General features: G+C 37.8%; 1 protein-coding gene and 1 long non-coding RNA gene across 3 annotated transcripts; one reads left to right on the top strand and one right to left on the bottom strand.

The window, feature by feature from the left end:
• The first annotated feature begins 270 nt into the window (after positions 1–270).
• On the top strand, positions 271–863 carry LOC114262952 (uncharacterized). Its single transcript, XR_003629497.2, has 2 exons — positions 271–469; positions 598–863. It is a non-coding gene; the product is annotated as an uncharacterized LOC114262952 (long non-coding RNA).
• A 3,520-nt stretch (positions 864–4,383) lies between these two features.
• LOC114262939 (pyruvate decarboxylase 1) lies at positions 4,384–8,298 on the bottom strand. Of its 2 annotated transcripts, none has more exons than XM_028203408.2 (6): positions 7,684–8,298; positions 6,506–6,669; positions 5,745–6,395; positions 5,548–5,677; positions 4,781–4,969; positions 4,384–4,668 (listed from the first exon to the last, which is right to left on the bottom strand). In XM_028203408.2, the coding sequence occupies exons 1-6, from the start codon at positions 8,188–8,190 to the stop codon at positions 4,498–4,500; spliced, it is 1,812 nt and encodes a 603-aa protein (XP_028059209.2). In that variant the 5' UTR covers positions 8,191–8,298; the 3' UTR covers positions 4,384–4,497. The 2 variants fall into 2 exon arrangements, with proteins under 2 accessions (XP_028059209.2, XP_028059214.2); XM_028203413.2 differs by having other exon boundaries at positions 5,548–5,665; positions 7,684–8,297.
• Positions 8,299–19,477: the final 11,179 nt, after the last annotated feature.

Below are 19,477 nucleotides of genomic sequence, written 5' to 3'. Positions count from 1 at the left end.
TAACTTTTTTTTAGCAAATTTAAATTTAATGTTGAATTTGATGAATGATTGGAGATGACCTTAAACAATAAGTCTATTTAGGCCAAGTTTGGCAATCCAAAAATAATTCATCTTTTTATTTTTTTATCATCACATTACTTCTCTACACACCTTTTTATAAAAAGATAAAAAATACACTTATTTAAGTCATTCCAAATAACTCCATATTAACTTATACGTAGCGACCTCTTTTTTGTTACATCATTTATGATCCGGCATCCACTAGTTTCAGGTAATCCGCATCCATATTGGACCCGCTCCATATACCCAACCCGCATATTATAGTACAGTACTACTAGGGTTTGGTTATAAATACCACAGACTCTCTCTCTCTCGGATTTCAATCGGCGCATCTCTTTCCAAATATCAGCACTGGTATATCCAACAAGACCCGCGGTTTCTTTGTTGAATCGCCGCCATGAGAGCTAAGGTAAAGGGCTAAGCTCTCTTCAAAACAAAAACCATTTCGATTTTGATATCTCTCTAATCGATTCCAGTCTCACTTGGCAAACGATTGTTCTGTGTGTGTGTGTGTGTGTCTGTGTTTGTTTTTTTCAGTGGAAGAAGAAGCGCATGAGGAGGTTGAAGAGAAAACGCCGAAAGATGAGGCAGCGATCTAAGTAAACAATCGATGGCATTTCACAGGGACGTCTCTCGATCCTTCGGTGTCGTTGATTTTCTCTCTCTATGTCTCAGATTTGCGTTGTTAGGTTTTGGCATCTGACTCACATTTGGTTTTAGTATTGTCTTTTTAATTTAACTTCTATTTTTATAACAGTTGATCTATGGATTCTACGCTTTAATGAAATTTGAGTTGTTATTGACATCACTTAGTTCATTGTTTTGATGAATCGAAGTCTATAGTTTTTGATGATTTAGCTCAAATATGATTTTTTTTTAAATTTCTTATATTTTCCTTCTCACAGTCGTTCAAAAAAGTCGAAGATTATAGTATCTATGTGAATACAATTTGTTGTTTTGTGATCTGTGGAAATGATGTAGGGTTAAGAAGCCCCCCATGGTAGAGCAATTTAATTACACATTATCTTATGGTTCTTTATTTTATTTTCATGTATCTGTCAGAGCTGAACGACTCAGTTGTGTTCTAAATCAAATTATTTTTGTACTGGTATTGACTTAACAATGAAATGACAAGCAACTATATTTGAGAATTTGTTACTCAATTCTTATGAATTCTATCAATCCAATTTTACAAAATAATGTTGGTAATCAATTTTAGAATGATTTATCATTATGGGTTGGGTCAATATTGTTTGTTGTAGCGTGTTCTACTCCTATGTAATGGTATTGGCCGGTTTGGTAGAGCATTTTTAAAGCTAAAAGTTGATAATTGGAAAACAGATGTTAAAAGTGTCCCTTCCCCATTTTCAAATAATTAATTTTTTTTAGCTTATTTAAAAGCTAAACTAAATAGTTTGGTATGAACTTTTAAATTAAAATAAGTTATAATCATCTCTTAGAAGTTGTAGGAAACGACATTGTGTGAAGGCTTGGGTTTCTCTCATGTTCAGTTGACTGAACTTGAGGGGTATATGGGTCCACCATAGTTTTCGTTTTGATGATCTGAACTGTTCATCCATGAAAAAAAATAGGCTGATTTGATAATCATAATATTTTTTTATTTTATTGTGTTTTTTTTTAGAAATTGGGACGGTTTATTTTAAAAAATATATTTGCCATCCATTTTATTAGAAATAAATGTGATAAAATGAAAATGTTACGATTATTGGATCTGACATATTTTTTTTCATGGATGATATATGTTAAATGTCATACAGAATGAATGATTCCGATTATCAAAACAGTAATGGGTCTTTCAAGTTCTCTCAAATTGAAATGTGAACATAAGAGGAACCCAATCCTTGTGGGAATGTATTGTGTGAAATTGTTATGAGAATCAAATTGTAAGCATTTAGGTGCATTGTGTAATGTGCTTTGAAAGAAAATCGAATACCTCAAGCAAGAGATCCACTTGCTATGAGGATTACTGCATACTCCATCCAGTTCTTAGTGACCTTCTCATGTATGCTTTCTCGAGTGCCATCTAACTTAATTTTAATTTAAATTGCGGAGTCAGTGACCTTATTTCTCTCTATTTTAAGCTTGAACATACAACACAATGAAGCTAGGGGTGATAAACGAACTGAACGAGCCGAACAATTAACTGTTCAAACTTAGTTTGAAAACTTTAACGGGTTTTAAAATTTGTTCAAACTTGGTTCGTTGAACTTTGAGTCGATCTCAAACGAGCTTTCCTTGAGACAAGCTTGAGTAGTTCAGTATTTTTATTTAGTTTTAACGAGCTGAACAGGTAATTTACTGTTCAAGCTTGGTTTAAAATCTTTAACGAACTTGAAAATGTGTTCAAATTTGACTTATTTACTTAACGAATTGAGCCTGAATGAGCTTTTAGTGAACCGAATATGAGTCGAGCTCGAGCTGTTTGGTTTGTTTATCACCCATAAATGCAGCTCTAGTTAAATTCAATTATTTGAAATAAAATGGTTGATTCTGGTTGATATGCTGTATTATATGATACAAACATTGGATATGGTAAATATGTCATTTTCTGGTTCTGGATATCTCAATGGTGAGGTTCACTGAATGCCGAATACTTGACTTGTCAAGAAACATAACGAGTTACATGCAGAGTATGAATCATAATGATTACTATTTTGCCAAATGGTGCAGTCACATCCCTTGTGGATTCACTAGTTGTTTATTCAATTATTAGTAAAATTGTTATTGACAGCTTAACTGTGCATGCTTCGTGGTTAAGCTCATCAATGAACCACCCACTTGACCCATCTTCACACCTCTGTCCAGCATCCATTCCCAAGGGATATGGAACTCCCTGTCTTGTGGACTCTTTTAATGTTGTTTACACTTCAGTTCCAATGTGCATAGGGTTGTCCTTGAATGACGATACTTAGGATTCAAAGTTCTTCAGGTCCCCTAGCTAAAAGCAGTTTCCCACAATGCGTCCACTTTTTCTCTGGCCACTGTGGGAAGTATTTCAATACAGCCCTTTTGTCAATCAAGCAGGATAGTTCTCCATCCAGCCATTTGACAAATGCCTCAGCTTCAGGCATATCTGTGAAGGCTGAATGAAATCTCCACTGCCATTGTTTATAGAGTTTATGACTTGTGCTTGCGCTTTTGTATCTGACCTTATCTGTATTGAAAGTACAGTATCAGCAGATCATAGTATGCTTTGGATGAGTGAATATTAGGAACAAAAAAATGTTGCCAAAACTTGTATCAAATTTTCTACCAAATGCGGCTCACGCCATTTGGGTCTCACACCCAGTGAGACATTTGGTAAAAGTTTTGGGTCTCTAACATTGTTGAAGAACAAAACGAATTTGATATGAACACCACGGCCATCAAACGGCACCCCTGGCACGTGACACTGCTTTTGATTGAACAAACAAGTTTGACTAAGGTACTGATCAAAAAAAGAAAAACAAGTTTGACTAAGGTAGAGGGGCGGCAGAGGTGGTGCTGGTGCTTGTAGTTCTTTGTATTCATTTACTTTATGTGAAGGGATGAAAGTAGTAGGCTTTTTGGTTGTGATGGTGGTTTTGTTACTTTTGGAATTTTTCTCTTTTTTTTTGCTGCATAATCCAGGAAATCTTCAGGGTGGCAACATTAATGCAACTTCCACAGTTTTTCAGAGGTGAAAAATCACAAGAATGCTAACACAAATGCAGTGTATATTGGTTTAACACAAGCAATTGTTGGAATGCAAACTCATTTCAGCCTTTCAAATGAACCATCTTCTCAATTTGATAGTTTAGCAGCTCTCTACACCAGCTCAGTCCATGAAAGTGATCCCAAATTAGCAAAATACACATCAAGTGGGTTCAGAATTTTAGGCGTGACATTTCTTGTGATTATTGTCTTCAGTGTTATTTTATTCTTTTTTTTTTTTTTAAATGCTCATATTATTAGGTGGTCATTTGTTCTGGAATTACCAAATAACTTCTCAATCGGGCATCAAACCAGTCCTCAATAATATGGTGCCTTAGGCCTGTGACATGCTCTCTCTCTCTCTCTCTCGAAAAAAAAAAAAAAAAAAAAACTGGCTAATGAATTATTTCAAAAGAAACCTTACAAAATTTCTATGGTTTGATTTCAAGTTCAAAAAAGCAAAACAAAAAAAAAAAAACAAAAAAAAAAGTGGACATATATAGTTTATTCTCAACCACTACTGGAAGAGTTGAACGCATAGAAATTAAACCATTACCAAGCATTCAAATCGAAGTCCATATATAAAGCTCATTCTTAATCACCACGAGTGCCCCAAAAAATGCTAAATAATTAATCCAAAAATGCCTCATATTATTTATTAATTAAACTTCAAAAAACAAGAAAGATTTATCCAAAACTAACCAAGAAGCCTCATTTCAAATCTGGATCAAGATATATAGATTGTTACTGAGGATTGGGGAGGCGACTATTGGCAGAAGAGACTCTTGATCCCCACTGGAGTAGCTCTTTGCTCGTATCATCCTTGTGAACGATCACTTCAATGAAACACATACAATCACTCTTCTCCCCAGTTGCCTTTGCAATTGCTTCAATAAGCTCCTCTTCGCAGCGTACCTACAACAAACATACATAAGAAACTGTTTTGCATTTGATTTCTGTGTTTAACCACCATTGCACTAAAAAAAGTTCAAAATTTCAAATTACTATATCATTCAAACCCTCTAACCTTCGTTGTCCAACAATTGCCTTCACCATTGTGGATAGCATCGATTAGCCCGGTGTAGTTCCAATTCTTGATTACATTGTATGGTCCATCGTGTATCTCAACCTCAATAGTGTATCCTCCATTGTTTATCAAGAAAATGATAGTCTTTTGCTCGCAACGAATCATAGTTGACACATCTTGTGCAGTCACCTGCCAGCCAAATCAAATATCACTAACTTGTATGAATTCCATTTCATGATTTCTCCAACTCTTTATGTCTTTACGCTGTATTTGGTTGAGAGATTTAAGAAAGGATTTGAAAATGAAAAGGAAAAGGAAAAAGATAAGACGAAATGTAAATAAAATATACTTATATTTCACATAATTTTACACACTTTTTCCCTTTCCTTTTCTAAATTACTTCCCAAATCCCTTAACCAAACATAACATAAAGATTTCAATGATGTGATGGTGTTACAATAAAGGGATTGCAATAGAAACCCCAATGGATTAGCCTAGTGGGTGTAGCTTGAGACTTGGGGTTTGTGCTCCATCCAGGTCTCAGGTTCAACTCTTACTAAGTATTATCAATTTCGTGGGACCATGCCTGTGGGCTTTGTTTAAGATTTTCTTAATCCATGTGGAGGGGGGCTTTGTATGGTCCTTGGAATTAGTTGAGATGCGCCTAAACGGGCTCGGACATCAGGTCAAAAAAAAAAAAGGGGATTGCAATAGAACTAAAAATGGGTCCAAAACATTGCATCAATCAAACTGAAGTAGGTTCTTACTTGGAAGCTCCCATCACCAATGCAAGCAATCACTCGCTTATCCGGTACAGCCTGGGCGTAGCCTAGTGTTGCACCAACAGACCACCCAATTGAACCATACTGCATTTGGAATTCATACCTGCAACACCAACTTTTGTCCTCTGAGGTTTGTTAATAAACTTGACACAAAAAACAATGCTAAGGATTTTGTTACCTACCCACATCCTTCTGGTAATTTTAGCTTTTGACAGTTAAACCAAGAATCCCCTGTCTCGGCAATCACAGCCGTGTCTTGCGAAAGCATCTTCTGTATATGCTGGAAGAGAACATTAACCCTCAAAGGCTCACCAGGTTCACATTTCAAAGGAACTCCTTCAGAAACATAGATGCGATGATAGTTTTCATAAGCAGTATTGTTGCGAGTAATCTTTTTTGCAAGTGCACTTAGAAAGTCCTTCATTAAAACACATCCGAACGCAGGCCCATTAGCAACCACCACACGATCAGGCTGCACGATTATCACCTTCTCTTTCTTGAGAAGGAGTGAGTACCCAACTGAGCTATAGTCATTAAAAATGGGTCCAACAAACAAGTAAGCATCGGCTGATTCCACAATCTCTGCACAAAAGGCAGTGCTCACGGCACCCCAGTAAGTCCCAATGAAGTGAGGGTGCTGCTCTGGCACGAGTCCTTTGGCCGATGGCATAGCAGAAAGAGCATAACCACAAGCATCTGCAAGTTCAACAAACGCATCACAGGCTTTTGCAACTCGGAGTTTAGGCCCTCCCACCATGACTGGCTTCACTGCCTTGTTCAAAAAGGCCGCGGCTGCATCCACAGCAGCTTCAAGCCCTCTCTTATTACTCAATCTGTATCAAGATTTCATAACAATCCCAACCCAAAATCAAATCTCTTGTTGTGATCAACCTAGTTTTGAAAAATTGAGAAGTCAATATTGTAGAAAATGAAAATGAGTTACCGGGGCGAGATTGCAAATGGAATGGGCTCTCTGCTAAAAGTTGGGTGAGAGATGCCAGGCAAATTGCAACTAATGCTTATATAGACAGGCTTGCTTTCTTTCAATGCTGTAGAGATGGCTGTATCAATTTGTTCATGTGCATCTTCCAAATTATTTACAACAGCCTACAAATAACATAAATAACAATACTAATGACATTAGTCAAAGCTCATTTACTAATCAAGTCAACAGCAGCAATAGTAGGTATCATGAAAAATCTTTCATGAAAATAATCATGAATGTTTATCCAAATATCATAAATTTTTCATGATTATGAAATTTTTTTCATGATCCCTAACTTTTCCCAACAGCAAATTAAATCCAGCGTCTTGCTCCACGTTGACCAAAATTGTTAAATGAAAAGCCAATGAAAATTTTGCATCATCTATTTCCAGTTTAAAAAGTTCTTTTCTTTTTTTTCCAAAATTTCTTGTCTTTAGTGTTCTAGATTTGAGTAAAATAATTTAAAAACTAACTTTTTTTTGAAAAAAATAAAATAAAATTCACTAAAGATAAAAAAAAAATTATAAAAAATCTTTTTTTACTTTTAAATATATTTATATATATGCTGTAGCTTTTAGATCCGTCTAATCTAGTAAAACTTAAAATGTAGAAATTTTTTGAATTTTATTTTATTTTAAAACTAAAAACAGAATACCAACAAAAATCTACTAAAAAAGCAATCGTTAAACCACATCATTTTGGAAAATATGATTATTTTTCCAAAATTTTCATGCAAATCAATCATTCAATGACAACTTTGATTTCATGGTTTTTTTTTTTTTAAATTATTATTTAGAAGTTGTAAAGTAATAGGCTCTGGCATATTATCTTATACACGTATTTTTTTATTTATTTATGAGAATCACTATTTTCACTCTATTTTCTCATTTCTTTGTTTTCAAATACATTAATATATGTGGAATTTTAATTTTTTTTAGAGAGTAAATTTTGTGTAAAAAAATATTAATATAATTATATATAATAAAAATATAAATAAAATAATATATTTAAAACAAAGTAGAATAAAAATCGAGCATCCCTTTTTTATTTGTATATAAACCATAACATTGAACAAATTCATATGCACACATTCATCAACAATGAGAATAATATAGCACAGATCGGTAATCAATGACCTGATAACACGTAACAGTCTGAAAGCATCGGAGTTCCTGACTAAAATCCGCCAATCCAATCGTGTGGTGCAAAATCCGATTCGTCCCATAATCATTCGTATTCGGACCCCCAACAATGCAAATCACAGGAAGATTCTCACTATACGCACCAGCAATGGCGTTGATCACGCTCAGTCCGCCAACCGTGAAAGTGACGACACAGGCGCCGACGCCGCGAGAGCGAGCATAGCCGTCCGCGGCGTAGCCGGCGTTGAGCTCGTTGCAGCAGCCGACGTTGGTGAGGCCAGGCTCGGCAATGAGATGGTCGAGGAGAGTGAGGTTGAAGTCGCCGGGGACGGAGAAGACGTCGCTGATGCCGATCTGAACGAGGCGGTGGGCGAGGTGGCGGCCGAGGGTGTAGTCAGGGGAGGCCGTGAAGAAGGAGGGATGGTGAGAGTCGTGGACGGTTGCGACTTTGCCGTTGTCAGACTTGGATGAGTCTAGTGTTCCGATCATGGTGTCAATCATGTATGATCTGAATTCAGAGAAACTTGATCTCAGAATGTTATATATATATATATATATATAGAGAGAGAGAGAGAGAAAGAGAGAGAGAGTGAGTGGAGCAAGGGGAATGTGAATGTATTTGTGTATGTATATATATATATATAAAATATATATATATATATATATATATGTGTGTGTGTTCGTATATATAGGAGTTGGTTTCTGGAAATGAGTGGAGGAGTGAGGACCAAGGCGATCTGTGCTGTGCTGTGCTGTGCTAATTTCGTGGAGGGGAGGGTGTTTTTTATTTGGTACATATTAATTAGAATAATATTAGGGATCATGAAAAAAATATTATCAAATGTTTCATAAAAATTTTTTATCCCTTAATTAGTATGTGATGTTTTCTTTTTTGTGTAATCTAACGGTAGAAAATCTTTAATGATATTTTTTTATGATACATAACATTACTCAATTAATTATGAGTGATGCTACATATAGTAAATGATTTATTAAAATTTTTATCAAATATCTTATGAGTGTGAATATGTCTCATACTCTAAGATATTTAATAAAAATTTTACTAAAATCTTATAGAGTTTCTAGCATTTTAATTAGGGATTTTTATTGATAAATTTCATTTAGAAGTGTTTTAACCTAAGAAGTCTATGAAGGAATTTTTTAAGCCATTTAGTCCCATATACGTATAGTTTTATTCCATAAAGTCATTTTTTTTGATTTAGACTATTTTCTTGGACACTTATGCCCTTATATTTAATTTTGATACCCTTATAAATATTTTTTGAACGGTTAGCAATTTTACGATGTGAACATTCATATTTTTAAATTCACATTGGTAGGAATTCAAAATTGACCCGTGGACGGCCCGAAACCCGCCCACGAGTTGGGGCGTGCCCGGCCCGTTGACAATGTGAATATTCACATTGACATGTTAACATTCACATTAATAAGAGTGTAAAATTGGCCTGCGTCCTGTGGCAGCGTGAAACCCGCTAGCGGCTCGGGGCGGGCCCGGTCTGGCTCGTTGATAATGTGAATATTCACATTGATAAGAGTATAAAATTGGCACGTGGCCCATGGGAGGCCAAAAGCCCCCTCCGTGGCCTGGGGCGGGTCTGATCCGGCCCAGCCCGTTGACAATGTGAATATTTACATTGACATGTTAACATTCACATTGATAGGAGTGTAAAATTAGCCCGTGCCCTGTGGCTGCCGGAAACCTGCCCACGGCCTGTGGGCGGCCTGGGGCGGGCTCGGCCCAGTCTGTTAACAATGTGAATATTCACATTGACATGTTAACATTCACATTGATAAGAGTATAAAATTGGCTAGCGGCCTAAGGCGGGCTCGACCCGGCCGGTTGACAATGTGAATATTCACATTGACATGTTAACATTCACATTGATAAGAGTGCAAAATTGGCCCGCAGCTCGTGGGCGGCCCGAAGCCTGACCGCAGCCCGACCCGTGACATTGTGAATATTCACATTGATATGTTATCATTAACATTGATAGGAGTATAAAATTTGCCCGCTGCCCGAAGCTTGCCCGCGGCCCGGGGTAGGCCCGGCCCGTATTCACATTGACATGTTAACATGCATATTGATAGGAGTATAGAATTGGCCCACGGCCCGTGGGCTGCCCGAAGCCTGCCCACGGCCCGAGACAGGCTTGTTGGGGTCCAAGCTGGAGCCAGTGGGTCGAGCCTCGGGTCGGGCTGAGGGGCCTAGGCCTAGGCCTAGCCTCAGGCTTGGGTCGAGCCTTAACCGGGCCGATGGGCCGGGCCGGGCTTCAAAGTGATGGCCTAGGCCCTAGCCTAGGGTCTTGGACTAGGCTCGAGCCCGGGTCCAAACGAGCCTTTCCCGAGCCGCGGGCGGGCTTCAGGCAGCCTACGTTCTTTTTGACTATTCCATTAAGTCCTATTTGAAGTAAGAAGACCAAAATACCATTTTCATCTACTTATATTCTATTTAGTTCACATTATTTTTTTATATTTCAATAAGTCCTATGGGAGACATAATTACCAAAATACCCATAATGTGAATGTTCACATCGTCAATGTGAATGTTCATATCATCAATGCGTATAGGCCTGGGCCGGCCCATATCGAGCCTCATGGGTGTTCGAAAAAACCCGGGCCGCCCGGCCTGGCCCACGGGCCAAAAAATTAGGCCCAGGCCCTAGCCCTGGCACAAGGGTATTCGGGCTTTAGATGGGCCGATGGATCGAGCCTCGAGTCGGGCCAGTGGGCCTGGGCCTAGCCTTGAGCTTAGGTCGGGCTTGGGTGGGCCTGGCCATTTTTTTTTAATTTTTTTTAATTTTTTCTACCAAAATTTTATTATTTTCTACAAAAAAAGACATTGCACCTCGGGCGAGCAAGCTGGGCTAGGCCTCGGACCGAGCCTTGAATGGGCCTTAAGCGGGCTGATGGGCCGGGCCAGGCTTCAAAGTGATGGCCTAGGCCCTAGCCTAGGGTCTCGAACATGCTCGGACCTGAACAAACGAGCCTGCCCTGGGTCGCGGGCGGGCGGGCTTCGGGCAGCCCACGGGCCGCGGGCTAATTCTACATTCCTATCAATGTGCATGTTAACATGTCAATGTGAATATTCACTTTGTCAACGGGCCGGGCCGGGCCTACCCCGGGCCGCTGACAAATTTTACATTCCTATCAATGTTAATGTTAACATGTCAATGTAAATATTCATATTGTCACGGGTCGGGCCAAGCCCACTTCGGGCTGCGGGCCAATTTTACACTCTTATCAATGTGAATGTTAACATGTCAATGTGAATATTCACATTGTCAACGGGCCGAGTCGGGCCCGCCCTGGGCCGCTGGCCAATTTTATACTCTTATCAATGTGAATGTTAACATGTCAATATGAATATTCACATTGTTAACAGGCCGGGCCGGGCCGGGCCCGCCTACGGGCTGTGGGCGGGTTTCGGACAGCCATGAGGCGCGGGCTAATTTTACACTCCTATTAATGTAAATGTTAACATGTTAATGCGAATATTCACATTGTCAATGAGCCATGCTGGGTCCGCCCCGGGCCACGGGCGGGCTTTTAGCCGCGGGCCAAATTTGTACTCTTATCAATGTGAATGTTAACATGTCAATGTGAATATTCACATTGTTAATGGTCCGGACCGGGCTGCCCATGGGCCGCGGGCGGGTTTCGCGCCGCCACGGGACGCGGGCCAATTTTACACTCCTATTAATGTGAATGTTAACATGTCAATGTGAATATGCACATTGTCAACGGGTCCGGCCCGCCTGAAATTTTTCGGGCATCCACGAGGATCGACATGGGCCGGGCCCCTACACATTGACGGTGTGAACATTCACAGTAGGGGCATTTTGATAATTATGTCACCCATAGGACTTATTGAAGCATAAGAAAATAATGTGAATTAAATGGAACATAAGTAAATGAAATGGGTATTTTGGTCTTCTTATATCAAATAAGAGCTAATGGAATAGTCAAAAAGAATATGGATTGGATGAAATAAAGCTCTTAGAAAGTAGATTTATCAAAAAAGCTTCCTTTTAATTATTATGAAGTCTTTTGGAAAACTAATAAAAGGCCACATAACTTATTCACAAAAAGACAAAATAAAGTAAAAAGAGTAAAAAAATTAACTTTTTATTTACTTTTCAAAACACCCTATGAAAAATTATAGCAGTACTATCATATGGTATTGTGCTCCAAAATCCTTCAAAATATAATTCGGTCAATGTTTAATCTTATTACATGATTGTGTAACTTCATAAAAATTAATAATTTAAAAGTAATTTTTTTTAATAATATTTTTCTAATTTATTTAAATTATTTTTATCTTATAAAATATAAGTAAAATTTTCATCAAATAATCTCACATATTTTCAAAATAAAGGAAGTTATTATCAGTATTGCGCATTATACCAAACATGTCTTGCGATTTGAATTTGGAACCTACTAGCTACAACCCATTTAAAAATTAAAAAAAAAAAAAATTACTTATGAATTGGACAGACCAAAATAAAAAGCCCCATAGGGGAGAGTAATTTTTTATCTCATCATAGGATTACTTGCATCCTTTTAATATTTTTTGTGAATTTTTTTTTTATCTCACTGTTAAGTGATTCTTCTTATAAAAAAAAGTGGAGAGTACAAAAAATAATTTCAAAGTGATGTACAAGACTCAATTACACAGTTTAATGCACGAAGCACTAGCTAGCTAGCGTTTATTAGAGTTTTCTAAATATGATTTGAGAGTACAAGTTGTATTTTGAGTTTGTGAGTTTTGAAATTATAATTTGAGTGTAGAAAATTTGTTTGGTGAATGATTTTTGAATTGAGTGGAGAATTTTTGATATGACATATGATATTTGATACAAAAACTTACAACTCATAACCAAACATACAATTCAAAAATCTATTAAAAGCTCATAAATTTTTTTTAAAAAAATTAAAAAATATTGTTTTATTAAAAATATTAAAAAATTAAATTTCAAAATTTAAAAGCCCCTTAAAATGAGTTTTCAAAAGGAAGGGTGGAATTAATTTTTCAAAACTCAAACCAAACATTATACTAGAATGTAGGGATATAACTATGATTCCAAAATCCTTCCAAACACAGCATACTTTCTCTCATTTTGAAATAATTTTTCTTACTCTTACTTTTTACATATATTTATATTCTTCTTTTTAAAAAATAGAATAATTTGTGTGAATTTGCAAAAAAAAAAATAAAAAAAAATAAATTATGGAGAGAGTGGTCCTCAGATGCCAACTAATGTCCATTAATTAGATGTATGAACAAAAATTCAAAAATCAAAATTTTGCTTTAAACATGAAGACCTAAATAACCAAATTGGGGTGCAGGTGCGGGTTCAAACAAAAGATTTAATGGCTAGTTTGCTTACAAAATTAGAATTAAATTAATATTAATTGAAAATACTAATAGAATGAATAGCTCAAGAGATAATACTATTCTTAGATTATTTTATGGTAATGAAGATATTTTGGTACTACATATTGTTGGCAAAAATCTAGTTTAAGCCTAATCAACAATGATTTGATCGACAGATTCAAATAAATTTCAAAGTAAATACAAATAAAAAATTAGGGTTTGTGGTTGAGTTTTTTTGCCTTAAACAGATTAAGAATTTCTCTAGAGGTAATTAAAATGAAGAGGAAATGGGATAGAACAGAATATGTATTAATTCGAATAACTTGTCACTTGTCTCTAGTTACAAGAACTTAAATAAGAATAAAAAATTGAAGAAATACAATAATCGATAGAAAGAAAAGAAGTAGGGGTTGGAAAAAGCTATTGGTTTAATCTACTCCTAAAATGCTAAGTTAAACTACTCCTAGATAAACTCTTTGCGAGTGTGATTGGTGGTTGTTGATATCCTTTTTTCATTATTCAAGTCCTCCTTTTATACTTGCTTGACCACCTCATGTTGTAGCTATCAATCCATAATCTTCCTTGATCTTTGCACCACTCAACCATATCCCATATCTTCATAGGAACTACTTGTAGATTTTGTGCTTTGACTTGATATTGATCCCTCCGATTTTAGCATATGGTTTCTAATTGATTTCAACAAATATCTTTATTGACTTTATTTAATCTTTTCAAGCCACATTATCATCTTTTCCATGCCACGTCACTAGCATACTTGTCACGCTATGTCAACATACTTGTTGACATAAATAATAAAAACAAATGTGATCAAGGTTATTCTTTGCAAATAGTTTATAATTTCAATCAACAAACCATGATCAAATTTATCCATAATTAATAAGCCACAATCGATAGAAAAATAAAATGTGTGCAAACACATATCAATGCTTCATACCACCATTTTGAGAGCACCTCTCAACCCTTAATGACGTGGATATGGATCACTTGATAAATCACATCCAAGTTAGCCACGCTCCCCCTCTCTTTCTCAGAGTTTTTATTTGTGTTATATTGTACTCTCTCTCTCTCTCCTCTTCTTTGTCTCTCTTCCTAACAGTGGACAACGACGATTGATCTACTCTCTTCTCTCATTGCCGATGAACGATATCTCTTCTCTCTCCCTCCCTCCCTCGTCTCTTCCCAACGGTGGCTAATCTACTCTGACGAGACCAGTGATTCCCCATTGATCAAAAGATCAAATCTGCAAATCCCATGTACAAAACTATTTTTTTAGAGCGAAATTCATGTACAAATCAATAATTCTCCAAAAACAACATAAAGAAAGAAATGAAAAAATCAAAGAAAAGTAAGAAAGACATTGAAGTAACCATAACCAGAGTGTTGAATCTGGATTATTTATGTTGTTTGTTATTGTTAATTGAATAACCCATGTTGGGTTTGCTTCAATTTTGTAGTGCGTTTGATAGTTTTTAGAGAGAGAAATTGGGTTTGCTTCAATTTTGTGGTGGGTTTGGTAGTTTTTAGAGAGAGAAAGTAGGAGGAAGAAGAAGAGGAAGGAGGATTTATTTCTTTTATATAGAGATTCAACATTGTGAATTTGTGGCTTGAATTTTAGAGAGAGAAAGTGGGTTTGCTTCAAATTTGTGGCTTGAATTTTAATTTTTGTTTATTTTCCATTTTTGAGCCTGAATCATCAGATTTTGATAATTTTAACATGGTTCTTTTTATTAACGATTTGTTGGGTGTTCTTCCAAAAAATTTGTAGATTTAATCTTTTGATCAATAGGGAATCTCTGGTCTCGTTGAAGTAGATTGGCCACCGTTGGGAAGAGACAGAGAGAGGGAGAGAGAGAGAGATTGGTCGTTGGCAACAAGAGAAGATAGTAGATCGGTCATCGTTGTCCACCATTGACCATTGGGAATAGAAAGACGGAGAAGAGAGAGAGAGAGAGAGAGCAATATAGCACAAATAAAAACTTTGAGAAAGAGAGAGGGAGCGTGGTTGACTTGGATGTGGTCTATCACGTGACCAATATCCATGTCATTAGGGTCTGAGTGGTGCTCTCAAAATGGTGGTATGGAACATTAATCTAAAAAAAGATATATAAGTGATGTAAATAATGAGGTAAATAGGTAACCTTGTACACTACAGATGTCAAAATGTAATTTTGAAATTTGCTACACTCTTGTGCAAATACACATGTAAATTCTCTCCATCAAAATCTTCATATTATTTTTGCCTAACTTCTCTAACTTTGCCTAAGTCCATAAATATCTTAAATATTTAGTCTTGTATGTAGAGCTCATTTTTTCTATATATGTAGTGTTGAATATCTCAACATCGTTGATGCAATGAAAGTATAGTGGATCCCAATAATTGATCCACTATAAAAATGTAGAAGATTTCGGATTGACTTCAAACCTTATTTAAGACATGTGGAATAATATGTACAATTTGGCAAAAACTTATAAGATAAGTCACAATAGTCAATGCTACAAAAAAAAAAAATTTATTTTAGACAAAAGTAAATGTTAGTGAATAATAATTAGAGTAAATTATGCAAATGGTCCATGTAGTTTACACGATGTGTCAATTTGGTCCATGTTGTTTCAATTTGCTTGATTTTGCCCCTTAATTTAACGGATTGTGTCATTTTAGTCCAATAAATAACGGTTGCTAAGTTTGGTGGGCGAAAAGCCAAACTATGTGTCAATTTGGTCCCTATAGTTTACATATTGCGTAGACTTTCCATCCACTAAACTTAAAAATTGTTATTTATTAGACTAAAATGACACAATCTGTTAAATTAATGGGTAAAATCGAACAAATTAAAACAATAAGGATTAAATTGACATATCGTGTAAACTACAGGAACATTTGCATAATTTACCCTAACAATTACCTCTTCCAAACAGAGTAAGTGATGTTTGTAGTGAGGTAATTATGTAAGTGAGGTAAGCAGTGAGACAAATGGATAAGCTTGTACACTGCGGATGCCAAATTGTAATTTTGAAATCCATTCGAGAGTGTTGCAAGAGTGTCTATATTTTATATTTTAAAATAATTACATATTTGTATTATTTAATATTTTATATCAAATACTTATTTTATTAATCTTAAAAGAACATTATCACTCATTAGCACAAAAAGGCATAAGAGAGATGGAGCTTAAACTTGTCTCTAAAAAAGCTACCCTTACGCCTTGGTTTCAATATAATCAAGTATTTGTATTATTAAGTATTTATAAATTTGTTATGCTATAAGAAGTATATGTATTGCATATATTTATTTATTTATTTAATTTTTTTTGTTAAAAGTTTTTGTATTATATTTGAGAGGGAGATTTGCGCCGAACGACTGGCCGAGCTATACCAACACTGAACTTGGTGTTGGGCCTCAAAGGGAGAGCTTGGAGTGTTAAGACCAAATTGGATCTGTGTTAAGTGCGGCGGGACATCAAGTTAGGATTATCCGAGATATACTTAGCCGAGTTAAGGCAGAACACATTGTCAAATCGAGCTTGGCCCACGCAGATTATGGTGTTAAGCCGGGTTTGGACAAACAGGCCCATAGACTGGACTGCAGTTGTTTGACCGAGTTATAGGTGGCTCGGACCGCGAATGTAAAGATAGGTAATCCACGAGGGTGCGGTGTGATGCCGAGATGCCGAGCGGCGCATCTCGCGGCTTGCCGATTTTAATGGATCGATTTGATTTTGCTTGACTGTGGCTATGCATTATAGTGTCTGTCTCTCCAAGTAATAGCTTGGTTGGGTATGCCACTTGGACCAATGGTAAAAAGAGGGAAATCCACTCCTGGTATGCGCCATTACCGTTTGGTGGTTCGACAAACACTGTTTGGAAGTTTTAATCTCTACACGTGTAAGAAAAGTAAAGAGAAGCACATCCGCCTGCCCAGAGAGACAACAGAGGTAGTGCGCCCACAATCTCTGAGGCTGCATGGCCAGCCTTGAAAATGAGGAGCATGCAAACGTTAGTGGTAAACAATCTGAAAGAATTTTCAATTCTCTCTCTCTCTACAGTGCTCTCTTCATTCTTCTTCTTCTCCAAGTATGCTGACTTGATCGTCGAAGGGTTTATTCGGCAGTACACCGTCAGGAAGCTCACTGTTTTTCTATTCTCAGGATAAGCAAGGCTACGTGGAGCTTGGATTCAAGGAGTACGGAGAACGGAGAATATTTTCTTCCCGTACAATTGGCGTCGTTTGTGAAAAGTCTTTGATAGACAAACCTTGCTCTGAAGCTTTTTCAACCGTTTCCTATGGAAAACAACGACGAAACATTGCTGTTCGTTGTTGACAACATCACACCAGAGCTGTCCGAAGGAGAGATGGCCCTCCCGCTATTTCGACCATGGCGGGCCTGGAGACCTCTTCTAGAGGGCAGCCTAGAGGCGTGCAAGACAAATGCATGAGGAGCACTGAACATTCAAAAAGCCCTGAATGTCACCGATGGCGAGGAGAATCGCATGGTTAGTGCCTAGAGCACAAACTCAGAGACCAGGACGCCCTTATTCAGAAGATAACGGCTGAAATGAAGACGTTGAAATGACAAATCAAGGGGAAGGGTGTTGTTGGAGTGGGCAACCACAGTGAGCGCACCCCACCATGTCACTCTGATAATCGTCGCCAAGATGGGACACCCTTTCTCTTTATCACCAGAAGCTATGAAGTTGGTGACTTCAACCCACCAGTGGAGAGATCTTACACGCGTGACAGCAGTTGCCGTTCTTCGCATTTGTCGACGACATCGAGATACTCTTACTCTGCCTGTTTGAGGGATCTGAGGGATGTGCTAGAGGAGCGAGCTCACCGTAGAGAGACCCAAAGATTACCGACACTGCAAAGGTTGAGTCCCAAATCCGTTGTAGTGAAAAAGTGGCCATGCCGGTGCCTAGAGTGGTGGCTCGACCACCAATGGACAGAGAGCTGGCAAGACTTACCATTACCCCACTGTCCCCAGAGATTGAGAGCACACCACTTCCTACCGAATTCCATCAGCCTAAGTTCACACTGTACGATGGCAAGACGGATTCGTACATATACGTTAGTCATTACCGGTGAGTACTGGCTGGCCACCGGCGCGACGACGCCTTGACGTGTCTCATGTTCCCAGCAAGTTTAGGAGAACTGGGCTTAAAGTGGTTCGAAAGGCTCCCTGAGGAAAGTATTGAGGGGTGGCAATAACTAGTGGAGGCCTTTGTCACCAGGTTCAAGACCAATACTCAAACACCGAAGGAGGTCGACCACCTCCTAAGCATCAAGATGGAATTAGGTGGTTCTTTGAAAGCATACAATGCTAAGTATTGGGAAACCTACAATGAGATCCTCGATTGCCCCACCAATTTGGTGATCGCCCAATACAAGCGAGGTCTACTAGTCAAGCATAGGCTGTGAGACTCGCTCATGATGCATCAGTCCACAACCATGGAGTCTTTAATGTAGTGGATCAATGAACACATCTGAGTTGAAGATGATGCCGTTACTGCCACCACAACTGAGAAGGAAAATTCGGTTGCGGTAGACAGACAGGTGGCTGGGAAGGTTCATTCGGTGGGGCAGGAGAATAATCACCCTATTAACCAAGTTGGAGACCAACATCGCGATTTAAACTGAAATGATAGAAACAAAAGCCGTGGAAATGATAGAGCTAACGCTCCTCACAGCGAAGAGGAAGATACTAAGAGGATGTTGAAGGCACTAATCGACATCACCATAGTCTTTAAGATCCTGATTTATTGCATCCTCAGTTAAATTCGAGGTGAGCCATACATGCGTTGGCCGACAAAATTGGGAGACACATAAAGGGGTTTCAACTCGAGGTACCGCTGCACTTTCCATGAAGAAATAGGGCACCGAACGGAGGACTGCGTGCTGCTCAAACAACACTTGGAGAAGCTGGTTGTGGATGGGCACTTAGATCAATACATTGATAGGGGTATGAGGTCTGCTCCACAAGGATAAGCCGAGCCAAATGGCCTTGCTGTCTTGGATGCGGCACCCCAAAGAATAATCAATGTTATTCAGGGCATCATCAAACCAGCGCGGGTTTGTGAGCTGAGGGTAATGATTAAGAAGGCCGAACACATAAGAAAAGTGCTCTCTGTTTAACCTGCCGTGAAAAAAGGAAAGACCAAGATAAAAGACGTCTTAACTTTTTCAAGTTAGGAATTGGAAAGAATTCAAACACCTCATAATGATGCCTTAGTTGTGACTCTTCACGTTAAAGGCTTTGATATCAAAAGAATACTGATCGACCAGAGAAGTTTAGTCGAGATCATGTACTACGATGCGTTCAAACAAATGAAGTTGGAGGACAAAGACCTGGCTCCAGCAATGTCTTCTTTAGTCGA

This window comes from Camellia sinensis, chromosome 3 (assembly GCF_055761805.1).
Source record: "Camellia sinensis isolate YWXY chromosome 3, ASM5576180v1, whole genome shotgun sequence".
Classification (NCBI taxonomy): domain Eukaryota; kingdom Viridiplantae; phylum Streptophyta; class Magnoliopsida; order Ericales; family Theaceae; genus Camellia; species Camellia sinensis.
Note: the sequence above shows the minus strand (reverse complement) of the source record. Positions and strands in the feature narration are given on the sequence as shown.